General features: G+C 38.6%; 1 protein-coding gene across 1 annotated transcript in view; it reads right to left on the bottom strand.

Annotated features, from left to right (window-relative positions):
• The window catches only part of drpr (multiple EGF like domains draper), a gene marked incomplete in the record, with an annotated part of 57,111 nt that overhangs the window by 22,826 nt on the left and 17,946 nt on the right, over positions 1-16,339 (bottom strand). The window contains 10 exon segments of the mRNA XM_074086986.1: positions 1-91; positions 517-623; positions 1,187-1,337; positions 2,164-2,309; positions 2,828-3,039; positions 4,030-4,147; positions 5,241-5,372; positions 6,316-6,562; positions 7,743-8,038; positions 12,475-12,693. Coding sequence (XP_073943087.1) covers positions 1-91; positions 517-623; positions 1,187-1,337; positions 2,164-2,309; positions 2,828-3,039; positions 4,030-4,147; positions 5,241-5,372; positions 6,316-6,562; positions 7,743-8,038; positions 12,475-12,563 — 1,589 coding nt within the window.

Genomic DNA, 16,339 nt, shown 5'->3' with positions numbered 1-16,339 from the left:
CAAGGATGCTGGCAGCCCTGCCCAAAGAAACCGACCGGACATCGTTGTTCGCACCGCGACATGTGGTAGCCGGGCGGGCAGATACACTCGCCTGTAACACGACGATTTGAATAGCATACCCATGTTGTCGCCACGCAACTGCTTTGTACTGTGTATGAATGTATGTATTCACGGTATAACCAGAGACTGTATCGCGCAGACTGTAAGCGGCTAAATGTGGCTACAAGTAGCGATCGATGCCGCCATTCAAACGATCAGTTTGCATCGACGCCATAAATATAATTAAGTTGTATCATCTTTCATTATCGGTCACTAGTGCCTTTGCTAGCTGTTGCCAACGCTTACGACCGTAGTTTGGCGGAAGGGGTACTGTGAGTTCGCTGAGTAAAACCTTCTATTAAATTAAAAGGTTAATGTCTAGTTTCGACTATTTTAGGGTTCCGGCAAATATATACTTTTCATTATAGCACACTTGAAACTTTTCCGAAAGTTTGAAAACATCTGGGATATAATTACCAGTAACAGGATCGCACGGCGCATTATTTTCGCAGTTACAGGGTTCGCGGCAGTTCAATCCGTAAGTCTTGCCGTCACACGGGCGGTCGCATTTCAAACCATCATAACTGAAAACAATAGAAAAAAAACCATTTCACGTCTGGGTGTTTTTTCTTTTTACAAAGGTCACAGAATATGGATGACGAACATAATAAGCTGCGCCAGTGTCGTGTTAGTTTTATGTAGCTTTAGCGTAATAGTGAAAAATGAACTTTTTGAGGACCCACTTATTATCTAAATACCTTAGTTTAAAGTCTGTTAACATTGTTATCATTTACACAGATATTACAAGACAAGTTCTCTCTCTGTCTTCTAACAAGCTCGAGAGCGGTTTGCCCAGAAGTTGTCGTGGCTGTAGCTTTTGGCGTAGCGCGGTGAGAACGAGAAAGGTCTTTCGCAGCGCCGATGGTAGTAGTCTAAAGCACGCAGTAAACATGAGGTTTTCTATGACAGGCTAGTTGGCGTTATTATCATGAGGCCCGTTTGACAACTTTGTCACGTTTGCGATTGGTTGATTAACTAAATGAGCCAATCGTAAGCAAGACGATAAGCGATACTAACGACACCTAGCGATATTTCGCATGTCAAGAAACCCTCGTTCCGGAGCACAAGTTGAATGAACAGGTCTTACCCGGGTAGACAGACGCACTGTCCGGTCTCGTGCGAGCAGGTGGCGTTGTTCCGGCAGTCGCATGTGTCGCGGCAGTTGTCGCCGTACGACGGGAACGGGCACTGCTCCTCGCAACGCTGCCCGCGGTAGCCCGGCGCGCATAAACACGATCCTGTGAGCACACATTAGCTTCAAATTAAGTAAACAACAATAATACGTTGTACAAGTGCATAAAATGTGCCATTTTACCTGGGGATGTTAATATTTACTCGAGCCTCAGGCGAGAACAGGGTTTATGAACGAGTTATACCTACAAACTATGTTTCATTTTGATTGCGAGGATATTACACCACAGCTTGCGATTGTTCATTTGAAAGATTACTTTAATACTTTCATTATTTTATTGTAGAACATCCATACTTATATTATAAATGCGAAAGCGTGTATGTATGTTTGTCCGTCTTTCACGCCGTAATGGAGCGACGGATCGACGTGATTTTTGGCATAGAGATAGTTTATGGACCCGAGAGTGACATAGGCTACTTTTTATCCCGGAAGAATGCACAGTTCCCGAGGGAACAGCGCGCGATAACCGAATACCTCGCGGGCGGAGCCGCGGGCAAAAGCTAGTGGATTATAAAAACAAAACAAACAACTTTCTTTTACAAAGTTCTGGTGTTTGTCGCTAATGGCTATTGGAGCCTGATTGCCTTGGCCCCAGATACAGATTACACTTTATGCAAATGACTAGAGAATAAATAGTAATTTTATGCAACCTACATTCTGAACTTTAACACATTCACTGTCCCCGCACAGAATGATTTGACAAACTTGACAAAGTGACAGTAAAAGTGTGCTTCCATTTTGCGGACAGTTTGAAGTTGTGAACCCATAGTGATAGCACCGACTCCTGATAAAAAGCTTTATGACCCCACACAGGGAAGGTGCTAGGGCTATGAGAAATGAGACTAATTTGTGAGTCAGCCAATCTGAGTTACCGTTGACAGGCGAGCAGAGACCGCTGTTCTCGCAGCGGCACACTGAGCGGCATCCTTTGCCGTAGGTCAGCAGCGGACACTGCCGGAGGCACGTCTCGCCGCCCCAGCCCGCCGCGCAGTCGCACGCGCCGGTGAACGGGTCGCATCTGTACCAACAATGCCGTCCACACTTCACTTTTTTAGGACTAGGAACTGTGATTTAAACGATATTTCCAATTTATTATTGGATTTTATTCTTAGTAGATCACATTAAAGCACACATGTTATATCGCTATCTTGGGCGAGAGAGGGGGAGCATTAGGAAAGAGCGGGACAGCTAACGTAAACCCCACTTCTCACTATCACAGGAACAAGGTAAGAAAAATTACCGGTCTTTTGCTAGAAAAAGCTTTTTTTTTAAATTAATTACTGGTACTTCAAAACTAACAATATAACTTAAGATACTATCTTACACGATATTTTAAAATCGTAACTTGCTGTTACTTATTTTAAATAAATCGTAACTTGCTGTTACTTATTTTAAATAAGTATTTTTCAGTAAAAAGTCAGATTAACATTGTTTTCATTTCCAAAAAAAAAACTATTATTTTTACTCCTTTTACTGCTGCCATATTTGTGCAATTTAAATCTACATCATCCAAAGTCGTCGAAAAAAGTAACTCACAAATCAGTAGTGGTGGGATTGCACTCGCAGTCCTTCTCACAGCGCGGCCCGTACTTTCCCTCCTCGCAGGCTCGCAGTTCGCAGCGCCCTCCCTTCCACCCCGGCTTGCAGGTACACGACCCATCCTTGTTTGAACACTCGCCACCATGCTCGCAAAAACATTTGCCCAAGCATCCGATCCCGTATGTGCCGAGGGGACATGTTTCTACGCACTGGAAGAATAATTCAGTTTTTTTTATGCAGAAGAAACGGGAGCTTACTCATAACAATTACAACACACGGGACTTATCACGCTAACGAAACGAGTAATAATTACCTTGACGTTTCGGACACATTGCAGTGGCCGTGGTCACGTGTAGACTGAAGTGTAGGGCGTAAGGTAACACATTTGCTTAGCAGCGCAAGTCTTTTGAACTACCCCCACTTCGTTAGCGTGTCAAGTTCGGGTATTGTAATAGTTATAGCTTTTTGAGACGCCTAGTAATAGCTTCATTTTCAATCTTATTGGGTCCGTGGTAATCATCAGATTTGACCTATTGTCTCGTAAACAAGAAAGATGTTCCCGAAAAACATTTTGTGTCTTTCGGGAAAATTTCTGAACGAGACACATACCTACTTGTTTGTCTTAGGAAAAACTATTTATTTGGAATCTCACATTAATAGTGGAACAGTTTCTTTTGCGACTAAATCATTGCTTTAGTAATATATTGAGTCTGCAAAACAGACTATTTAACTTAAATGATTGACACCAGAACAATGATGTTGAGAATGAGGTTGCATAACAAATCATACACTACCTAAATACGATAGTATTGCGGATGTTATCAAAATAACAGCTTTGATTCAAAGCTTTAAACAATGAAATGTGAATGATACCTGTTTTTATTATTTTATTAGCAAAGTAATGTCATATTCATAACTAAGTTAAATTGTTTGTACTGCGGGTATAACCCCATTCAATATTTAACGAGTTAAAATTATAAGGTTCAAATTACGTAAACTCTATTAAATGCATGGTAAAATAAAAAAAAGTATAGTATGTACCTTACCATATGGAAAAGAAAAACCCGATTGAAAAAAAATATTTGCACATTACGCTTGTTAGAAGCAAAGTTAATCAGTTGATTAGTTCAACAAATCGTCCGGGAATAACCACGAACGCATCAAAAATTCATGGTGCAATAATAAATACAACAAATAACCTTCTCTCCAGTGTATCCTGATTCGCAGTGACAATGCCCCGTGACGTGATGACAGCTAGCCCCGTTCGCGCATTCGCAACTCTTCTCGCATTTTGCACCCCACTTTCCAGCCGGGCACCTAAAAGAAACAGTAGATACATATTGAAAAATGCAAAAAAAATTTAGAGCCGGGTCTACAGCTATCAACTTTTATACAATAGTGACGCATCGCGAAATAAATCGGCACACGATTCTAGGGTTTAAATAAAAAAAACGATGAGATACCCTACTACCTACTGGATTAAGCTGTATCGCCTTTACATAAATGTATCATACGAGTATTAGCTACGTTCAAATAACATGTTTTGCATGTATGACACGACATTACATGATAAATTTTCGCCCCCGCATACAAACGCGTGCATCCGGAGTCTGGAAGATGAATGTCCAGCTATTTAATCCACGCACTTTTTCAGTTCGCGAAATATATTCAAATCTGTGCGTCGGCCTCGGCTACAAAACTGATATTTCATGTGGTGACAATCAAAAGTTTTTCACTCCATAGCCCCATATGATTTTTAAACAATTGCCTGGTTATTTATTTACGACTAATATTAACTAAGCAAATGATGAATATTTAAAAAGTTGAAATTAATATATTTTTTTGGTTGTCATCACACAATTGGATTTCCTAGTTAATACGCCACAAGACTAAAGACATACCATTAAGAGTATATACTAATAGTTAATGTAGTAATAATATCCTTTACATAATCTATTGAATCAGGCGTTACTTTGCGGAGGTCCATATCAATGAACTAAACTCCTACACCCTATCCTTACATACCCTTACACATTCTATCCTTACATACCCTTACACATCCCATCCTTTACACCAAACAAAATTTTGATATTCCATTGATGTACCAAGTAGACAGGTATTTTTATATGGTCGTATCACTAAATGGAGAGAAGCTAAACCCCGTACAAAATAAGCTTTTCTTACCTTCGGTCAAACAAATTTACAATAGAGCCCACGAAATTTTACTGCACTTTCTATACACAAAGCTTTTATATAATTTTACCACTTTGTCGGTGTGGTTAAGATACATACTTATGCAAAATTACAGCTTTCTAGCACCAACAGTCTTGAAGCTAAGCCACGGACAGATATGGCGAAACTATGAGAGTTCCACATAGCGCTTATAGCATAAATGGCGTAACAAGTTTACCTATTAGCGCAGACCTCGCCGGTCCAGCCGGGCGTACAGTCGCACTTGCCGGTGATGACGTTGCATTTGCCGTTGTTCTGGCAGCGGCACTTCTGCGGGCACAGGCCGTCGTCCGGGCAACGCTCCTCGCACCTAATTGACATGTTAGTTCATTTGGTTATGCGTAAATGTGTCAACACTGTTTGACTCAACAGTTTAGCGGAAGAACATAACGAGTAAGACGACGCTCACTACTCGCTTTATTGAGTGAATAGAATAACATTAATTTTGTCCCGAAATACCTTTTATTAATCTGGGCCCCCGCCAAGTCGAGCAAAACAACGGCACGGCCGTACCATACTTTACTCGAAGCCATGCTATTTTCATCTTTTTTTCATAATTTATATATAAAATTTTGGATTCCTTATGTTTAACGGGTTGTTCACGTGCAAATTATTGCTTGGTGTTGATGGCACTTTTCATACAAAATCGGGAATCGCTCTCCGAATCAAAGGTTGAGTATGCAAGATATAGAGTGTGAGTGTGTAGTTAAACTGCCTGTATTAGGTCGGGCCCACGTCGGTTAGCGCGAGGGAAGCAGTTTAAATTGATCCGAGAATTCATATGAATGTTTCACACTAACAAATATCTGCGGTAGTTGCGTTATCTGTATTTTAACGTCGCCATCGCCAGTAGTTCATGGGATTTGATGGATTTTTGTGATGCAACTAGTAAGACACAAATGTGTGGTGTGTGTAACGTGAAAATATATAGTGACATCGTAGACCATAGAGACTACTTACTGAAAATGGAACGTAAATAAATAAAAAATGCTTTCCTAGCATAAGAGCGTTAGTCACCCTTAAAACTTATTAGGTAATTTTTCCCCTTTATTAATCTACCATGCTACCCCGATTGTAAGATAGCGTTAATATGTAAGGCCACGTACTACTACGTACTATTTGGGTAACCTTGCGGTTTTAGCGCGCCGTCTCTCTTCAAAGTATCGCTTGAGAAAGAGACGGCGCGCTAAAACCGCACGGTTAGCCGCATGGTGCGTACGTGGCGTAAGACGCGGGCTTTAGTCAATACATACAGCGGGCCCGTGAACCCGGTCCAGCAGTCGCAGGCGCCGCTGGCGGCGTTACACGTAGCATTGTTCCGACACTGGCAAGTCTCGGCGCAGTTGTCTCCAAAGGTGGGCGGCGCGCACGCGCGCTCGCAGGAGTCGCCGCGCCAGCCCGGCGCGCAGGCGCATTCGCCGCTCAGCGGCTCGCAGGTCCCCCCGTTTAGGCATTGGCACTCATTCTGACAGTTGCGACCCCATTTTCCCTTTGGACATGCTGTGGAATTTTGATTATTATGAGGTGGCTGGTTAAAATCGCGGGTTCACTATGGATGCAGGCCGCTTCTGACCGAAGGAATGAAGGTCTATGGGGGAGGCCTATGTTCAACAGTGGACGTGCTACGGCTGATATGATGATGGTGATGATGATGATGAGGTGGACCTAGACAAGCTTTTGTGAACAGCAAAGGGAAGTTGTCTAGAACTCCTTTATTTATTTTTTCTCTATGTAATAGCATTACATATATTAGGTTATAATTAAAATAAATTAAAAAATATCACAGGACAATTCACACCAATTGACCTAGTCCCAAAGTAAGCTTAGCAAAACTTGTGTTATTTAAATGTTGACAAATACTGCAGTGCAAATGAATTAACCAGATTATCATCATCAGGGGTCGGACAAAAAGTGCCGATGACGTCAAACCACTTATAGGATGATTTCAAATAGTATTTTTGATTTTCATAAACAATTATCACTTATCATTTATCAACCTCTTTAATAAACGATATGAAATTTATTTTATTCACTGAATTCCATTGATTTATTTAAGATTATTTTGTTACTTCATTAATGCTACTTTGTTACTACATGTCACACGGAAGTTTAAATAAAAACATCATCTTGTGTGCAAGATTACGTAATTTTTACGTCATCCGCACTTTTTGTCCGACCCCTGATCATCATCATTAGGCGTAGGACGTGACTGTTGGCCATAGGCTACCCCATAGACCTCTAGTTGCTTCTGTTGGAAGCGGCCTGCATCCACCGTGATCCTGCGTCTTTAACCAGGTCAAAGAAAAGGCGAATCCAAGGGAGGTGAATTAACCAAATACCTAGGATTATTTGGGAGTTCAGTTCTGGAGTTATCTATCTGAATCAAGGAAAGTAATTGTGGTTGCTACACACCAATAACAAACTTACTGGAAACAATTATTGATTATGGAAGTCGTCTACGGTTTAAAGTTTTATAGAGATAAGAAAACTGAAAAAGATAACTTAATGCACTCAAAACAGCAAGCCGGTTATCGTTGTCTTCAACGCTATCGTATTGGCCGGTCACTTTCATTATCTTATTTACGCAGTGAATAACAGCGAACCGGGCGTTTGGAACACTGACCTCAATGCATGGAATGGCGAAGCGTGTAGCGAAATTATGAATGGGATGGGTACTGACATATGTCGCAAGCGGGTCCCCCGTAGCCGTGGTCGCAGGCGCAGGTGTTGGGCGCCACGCACTTGCCCTGCACGCAGTGCGTCACGCACACCGGCACGCACTGTTGCCCCGCCTCATCCGGTGCGAACCCCGTGCAACACTCCTCCACGGGCCTGTACTTCACCAGGATTTGGGTCTTGAAAACTTGCTGGAACTTGATCTTGTACTTAGAACAACGGGGCGGCACGCTAAAACACCAAGTGTACTCTTTCACTTGATAAGGCTGCTGTTCCGAGACCCGAATCTTCGTTGTGTACCTGGAAATAATGAACGAGGTAATATATCCATTCATTGCCATTGTTTAATTAACTGGACTTTGTGCAGATATTTAACATACATAATGGCCTTTATTAACATACAGTATAATAACTCGCTGTGTTCACACGATTCAAACAAATCAAAGATTTTGTACAGTCGAACAATTTGAATCATGTACCTACCTACATCTTTGTAAGTTCATAAATACCTAGTCCAAATTGGCCTTCAAGATGTAAGTATATTAAAATTTAGGTACCTCGTAAGTATTTCCACATATGTCATTAATATTCAATGATATTTTATACAAATTAACTAGGTATGTACTCGTAGTTATGCTATTTACACAGAGCTGCCTACAGTTAAAACTGAATCAGACATAACTGGCATCACATTGAATTTGAGAGCACGATGAATTGATTTTATCTCAATAAAATTCAATCGAGACAAGTGCTTTGTATATTTTCCCCTCTCGGATCCTGTTGCTGCCTATCTATACTGGTATTGTGTATATGTAACATCACATCATATAAACAGAGACAAAGGAGACAATAGCATGTAAAAGGAAGAGTTGTGATAAAGTTAACTGACCCGAATGAATACTGGCAACCGACAACGATCAGTAACAATCACACAACCCAGTATTGAAAAAAAAGAAAATGAACAAAGCATTGCTGGAATTTTTACCGGGCATTATGTTTAGCAAAATAAAATAATCAATACCTAACCAGACATCAAAATGTGGATAGAATTCTAAACTGGCTGTTGTACCTACAATACGCCGAACAAAGACTTATGAACTGTGAAAAATCTCGAGTTGTTTCGCGTGACCTTGCTATCGCTGGCATGCTTTTTAGGTGAAGAGTCAAAGATCGTTTTCTTACTATTACTTGTGTAATGAATGAGTCATCGGCTAAGATAAAGATATAAACTAAGTACACAGCCTTAAAAATAGCGTATGCGGTACAACACGCTATGAGGCTTGGTGATTCTTTATCTTCGTGCAAGCTTACTCGTAGTAGTCGTAGTATGTAGCTACTTAGAATTACTTACTCTTTTTACAAGATATTATATAGGGGTATGAAATTGGTTTTGCGTATCAGTTAAAAACTTAAATAATTCTTTCAGATTCTTTATAAGGAGACATTTAATACAATGGACTCTTTATAAGGAGCCATTTAACCCCCTTTCCGCTTTACGGGTACTTTTATAACGCCACTAGCTTATGCCAGCGGCTTCGCCCGAGTGGAATTCGGTTATCGCGCACTGTTCCCTCGGGAACTGTGCATTTTTCCGGGATAAAAAGTAGCCTATTTCACTCTCTGGCCCGCATAAACTATCTATATGCCAAAAATCACGTCGATCCGTCGCTCCGTTTCGACGTGAAATACGGACAAACATACAAACACACACACAAACTTTCGCATTTAGTTTAGTATGGATGTATAAATAGGTAGGATGACAATACAAGTAGGTACCTACTTGTATTGTCATCCTACTGTATGTACTTTTTTACTGTATGTACATACAGTAAAAAAAGTAGAGTGAGCAAGTTACGTGTTTCACTAAGTACAAACTTAGATTATCTAGGTCAGTGTCAATGTGGACCAATCGCAAATCTCTATTAGGGTGAAAAAACAGACAGATGGATTGGTATTGTCACTGTTGGTACCTACACTACAGTCTAACACCATTGATATAGTAGAAGATAACAATAAATACATGCCAATGCAAACTAAGTAATTGGGTCAATTTTTATTTTGTTGTCGTTTTTTAGGGTTCCGTAGCCAAAATGGCAAAAACGGAACCCTTATAGTTTCGCCATCTATGTATGTCTGTCTGTCTGTCCGTCCGCGGCTTTGCTCAGGGACTATCAATAATAGAAATAATTGCTGCTGATGCTGTAATTTTGCACGAATAGTATGTAAGCTATGCCGACAAATAAATAGTACAATAAAAAAAAATCATAAATAATTTTTTTAGTGTACCTCCCATAGACGTAGTGGGGTGATTTTTTTTTCTCATCCAATCTTGTAGTGTGGGGTATCGTTGGATAGGTCTTTTAAATGTCTTTGCAAAATATTCAACTTTAAAGTGCAAATTTTCATTAAAATAGAACGTTACCCCCCCTACAATCTAAACCGGTGGGTGGAAAAATTTAACAAAAATCAGAATGGTAGTAAGTATATCACTTTCAAAGAAAATTATAACGGCTAAGTTTGCTTGAGAATTATTAGTAGTTTAAGAGTAAATAGCAGCCTAAGGTATAAAATATACCTAACTTGGAAGATACCGTATAACATACGTAATCCTTAGAAAAATATTACTTATTTTTTTCGTAATGGCTACGGAACCCTATTTTGGGCGTGTCCGACACGCTCTTGGCCGATTTTTTCTCATTTTTGAGTTTCTCATTTTATACTAGATATTCAGTTTAGTTACGAAATTTCCATACATTTTGTGTAACTCAATGGAAAAATTTGTAGGTCATTCAGAATAAGCAACTTTACCAATTTACCAAATTGCATTGAAATCTGAGAAAAGAAAGATCGACAAGAAAATAAAAATTGGCCCAATTAATGCGAGAATTGGCATTTTCATAAAAATATCTAGTTTATATTCAAATATTTTTTGCACAGTTGGCATTTTGAGGTTATTTCCACGCCCTAAAAATCCTCCATTCACAAAAACCGTGTTGGCTGTTTAGGGGTTTCAAACGTAAATTAAAAAAAAGCCTAGAGAATAAAAGGAGCTTTAGTCTCGATATGCAGAGACTAAAGTAACAATTTAAGAGCATGAGAAGTGAGAAAGATAAAACCATCAGGTTTGTTTTCAATATCCTTAACTGAATGTACCTACTTAAATATGCGCCAATCGCAAGGCATCAAAATGTTTTTGGTTAGCTGGATAATTGGATACCTTTACAGACCAAGCGAAACGCAATAAGATACTTGCTATATCAAGTTGCTACTTAATTGATAATGATAAATGATATTCGGCGCAAGAATTTAAATAAGTATCATTAAATTATTCTTAAGGCACGCTACATGTAGGTATGCATCCAAACAAAGTACTCGTATGCTCCTAGGCACACATAGTAATAAGTAACATACATACATACATACATATGTTAGACAAATATTTTTTTGAATCTTTACATGTATATCGATACGTGGTCATTTGGTGGTGTAGGTATCAAGTCAGCCCATTCATACAGTAAATGAATCAAACATATAATCAATAGTGGATTTTCATTAAATTTGTATGAAAAAAAAAGCTCCCAAGGCAAGCAGATGTTATTGGCAAGAAGAATATTATTTGACAAGTGATAGCATTAATATTTAAGTGCCGATTATTAAACTCTCCTTAAACAAATACATAGGTACCTACCTAGTCACAAATAAAACGGTTGTTTCCGTATGGAATAAAAGGAAAAGCTATAATCTAAAAACTAGTGCTAATACGATATTAATATTAGTGACATAACTAAAACGTTTCAGAACCGGATCAACCCGTATTAACACTCTATTGGTTAATTCCTCTACAATTAAACGTATAACATAAAGCGTCTCGCTTCAGCTTTGCTCTATCACTACAACGTTTACAAACACATCATCATCTTGGCCTATTTAAGTGGCGTCCCACTGCAGGGCACAGGGCTCCCTCTAAAAATGGGAGGGCTTGGGCCATAAATCCCACGTGGGCTCAGTGCAGATTGACAACTTCACAAACCACATGTTTGTGTATCTTCTATGTATCAGTATGTGCAGGTTCTTAAAATGTTTCTCTTCAGCGTAAACCTCATACATCATAAATTACAAACTTAATTCGTACGAAAGTCCGAAAACTCAAAGGCATAGGTCAAATAACTAAGCTACCACGTCTGTAAACCTGATATGTACATAGTGTTAACAAGCATAATAGGTACTAATGAAAAAAGTAAATAATCACTTAATTATTTAATACGATTATTCACGAAAAAGAAAGTTAGGCGAGTATGTAAATAACAGTACAGTCATCAGTAGGTACCTAATTGTTAAATTACTGTAGGTATATGTGGAAAAGGTGGAAGTATGTGGAAGGGAGAGTAGGTACCAAAGAACTAGACAGACATACATACATACCATCAAAAACCATAACCCTCCTTCGGGCAGTCTGGTAAAAACGTGGATTTACTGAAAGAAAATCTCTACGCTAAGGTAGATGTTACCAGAAAAAAAAAATCAGTTCACGTCCGTTCAAGAAACTGAAATTTTCGCTAGCTCTTCACGTATAGGTATAGTGCAAAACAATTCGTTCTCCGCACTGACTCTTTCTGCTGTGTCAGAAACAATTTTTTGTCAGCATTTAATGCACTGCCGTGAGAGGAACAGTATTTCTGGGTCAGAAACAAAATTAGAGAACCTTGCGATTTTTTAAAGGTAAATTATGGACTCACGGTTCCTGTCTGGTGCAAACGTTGGGTCCCTCCAGGATGGCTCTGGCCGCCGCCAACATCCCCAGCAGCGCGACAACCTTCGACCACATCTCGGCTAAGGCTCGCGCAATCACCGCCTCGCCATAACAAATCTATTGTTTACGCCGAATTGCGTCACAATGTGCATTCAAATGGAGTTTCTCGATAGATGTTTTCTGTTTCCAATCGTAAGTGAGATACCTGAAAATAATTAAATTGTTAAAGCTACGTTGTTAATTAATTAATTAATGTAATGTGTTATAGCTAAGATACCTATTAAAACAGATTATTGCAAATATGTACATTCAAATCCGTTTATAATGTAAAGGCTTACTTATTCCTTTATCCACTCTAAAACAGCCACCCTAAGTGGATACTCGGAAACGCATGTCCGTCTATCCACCCTGAATGGGGTTGTAAATCGGAATTATTATATGAATTTCGATAATTCACCCCGTTCAGGGTGGATGGACGGAATTAAGCCGACAGTAATATTTGGTTATAATGGACAGTAATATTTGGTTGCCAAAAGGCAAAAACGGAACCCTTATAGTTTCGCCATGTCTGTCTGTCTGTCAGTCTGTCTGTCGTCCGCGCTTTGCTCAGGGACTATCAATGCTTCAAAGCTGTAATTTTACATGGATATACTTATTATGAAAAACTATGCCCGAAATAGTACAATGAAAATTAAAAAAAAAAAAATTTTTTTTTGTGTACCTCTAGGGTTACCTACTAAAATAGAGTATTGTCCTCTTTTTCATGTAGGCGTCTTTATAATCACGACCCAATAAAGTACGCTAAATACTCTATTTACGTAAAACTTATTCTTACTGGCTCGTTAACTGGTTATGAGTACTTAATGAGACTAAATAAACTGGTATCCACTTTTAAGGAGAAAATAATAAATACTCTTTTTTTTATCTGTGTACTTTATTTTTGTCCTTCTAAAATGAAAAAATACTTTATTCGCCCTAAAAAAAAGGTGGCAACCCTATGTACCTCCCATAGAAGTTAAAGTAAGGGTTTTTTTCTTTTTCCAACCCTATAGTGTAGGGTCTTTTAATTAAAGCATTAGGGGGTTTACTAAGACGATTTTTCGATTCAGTATTTTTTTTGCGAAATATTCAAATTTAAAGTAAACATTTTCAATTAAAAACGAGTTTTAGGGGTTTTTAACTTAAGCTTTAGGGATACATATTTTTGAGAGTTGGTAACTCTGCGCTCGGCCCGCGCGCTGTTTGTGACGACGGGCGAGCGGGCGGCGGGCCCGCGCACGAACCCGCGCCCGCGCCGCGCGTTCTGTGTTGAAGGCGTCCATATACGCCATGCAAATTACGCCCGTCGCGGCCCGGCACGACCCGCGCCCGATCTCTTGTGTGAGTTGCCCTTTAAACTCGGTTGGTCGTTACATCCGATACGTCGTTACAATTGGGTCGCTATAAACGGTGTTGACTATACTCGTAACAAATTAAAAACAACTGTAGACAGGGAGTAGTTCGTACATGTACAAAGGAAGTATTAGTTTCAAGTAACCTAATGATAGAGAAGAAATTTTTTACAACAAATTTTGTGAACAGAAAAATATTGATTACACATACATTGACGGATCTGAAGACAATTCGCTGTCTGATCTAGCACAACCTAGACTAATCCAATAAATGTATCTATAAACGAACAATTCTTGTGTACGTATTTATTGCGGAGATCTCGAAAACTGCTCTAACGATTTGCATGAAACTTGCCACGCGAGGGTTTTTGGAGAGGAACAATGGATTTAGCTTGGATTTTAGATTTTAGATAAAGCGTGTGTTCGAATTTTAGCTGGAGCTTTGGTCGGTCGCCCAGCGACTATATCAGTAATATGGATTATTTCTTTAATACTCTGTAAAATGGGAATAGTTTAAAGGCAAGATGAGGAAAATGTAGGCTTGTGACAAATAGTGAGTTGCCTAGCTAACATGAGTAATGAGTGCAATGACTGAAATGAAATACGTGACTCGCTTTAACATTTGCATTATTTGCGAGAAGAACAAAGAAGTTCAAACCATGTCGGTATCAATATGCATCCTGTTTACGGTTTAGCGTTACCCTACGTAGTTAACTTTAACAGTGTTTCAACATAAAACAAATGATTAGGGTGTTATTGTATACATATACCTTCCTAAATTTTAACATGTGTATATATTATTATGTAAAAGTAAGGACAAGCCGCGGTGGTGTTATGGAAATTGTCACATAGAATGCGTTCTGCTTCCTTAAAGCCCCACCCATACTACGACGAAAAATATTATAAATGAAACGGATACAAAATTCAGATCTATTGTCAAGAAGACATTAAGACAGAGGTTTTTCCGAACCGGTGGTAGATTTTTTTTGACATTCATAAGTGCTTGTTACAGCTTAAATTGAATAAAGATATTTTGACTTTGACTTTGACTTTGATGTGCAAAATTCGAACTTCATATCTTGCCGTCCCGATGACGCTAATATTATTTATTGTATGTATCTATGTAAAGTCTTTATTGCACATAAGAATAAAATAAATATAATATATTATTTAATACGAGTGAGAGCGACGGTAGGTAAGTACGAACACGAACTTCGATTTTTGAATCTCGTAGCAAGTCCTTGTTCATTGAATGTAAAACCGGCCAAGTGCAGTAGAGCTAGCGCACCGAGAGTTTCTTACAGTCAGAATTATACTAATGCTTCATCTGACTCAGTGACTAGGTAGGGTACTTTTTTCAAGTTAAAATTACAAAGTTTAAATTTTTCCGCCGACTATCTTTGAGCGGTTTTTATTCAGATTGAGTTGAGTCAGTTACTAGAAAGTATACATTAGGCAAGAATTGTAACTTTGTAGCGAGACATTTTAACGAATGATATTTTCATTTCATTGAGTTTAAAAAAACGCCATTAAAACAATAATATATACGAAATTCGGCACATTATAAGTAGCTCGACCAGTACAGATAGGTACGGTATCCAGTACCTAACCTAACCTGGGTAACGTGTCCTATCGGACTGATCCAGCCCACTGTTTAGTTTTACTTGGCGAACTCGCGCGGGCTTAATAGTCTGATATGTAATGAGTCTATATTCTTAGTTTGCAGTTAAATGCGTATTCAAAGATCACGCGACAATGGCACTGGGCCAAATACATGCGATAACAGCATCACACTTAAAGTTAAATAGTTATTTGTGCAACCAAGAGAGCAAAGTTGTTTTTTTATTGCGAGTGTTGATTTGAATCCCGAGTCAGCGAAGGATTCTATAAATTGAATCACGAGCGTCAGCGAGAGATTCTGGTAGAATCCTGAGCAACAAGGGATTCAAATACACGAGATGCAAAAAAACTTTGGTCTCGTGGTGACACATACAATTTTTCACCTCAGCAGTGAGAACATAATTTAAATGTAACATAAGAATAAAACCACATATACCTACCTGTTTACAAAACAAAACACATTTTTTTTAAATAGAATCCGATTATTAAGAAACAATTAATATAATAATACATTTAAAACCATACTTAAAAAGTTTCCAGTAGATAGGTACAATACAAATCTCATACTCATTACATGCTTGTATTGTAAGAACTTCTCGTACTAATGTCACACTTATTTTTTAAATACAGCAAAAAGCATTATCTTGGGGTCATTAAAAGGTTGAACAATAAACGTATTATTTATTATAAATGTTAATTAAAAACCTTTAAATATAAATTTTATTAAGATTTAAACAAATTAAATTATATATTACATAAAAATAAATAGATTTGTTAAAATTCATTCAATTAAAAAATATTTATTACAACTGTAAAGGGCAGTATACGGAATTCTTTTAT

The sequence above is a fragment of the Choristoneura fumiferana genome, chromosome 4, assembly GCF_025370935.1.
Source record: "Choristoneura fumiferana chromosome 4, NRCan_CFum_1, whole genome shotgun sequence".
NCBI lineage: Eukaryota > Metazoa > Arthropoda > Insecta > Lepidoptera > Tortricidae > Choristoneura > Choristoneura fumiferana.
The sequence above is the reverse complement of the archived record's forward strand: the minus strand, read 5'-3'. Positions and strand labels throughout refer to the sequence as shown.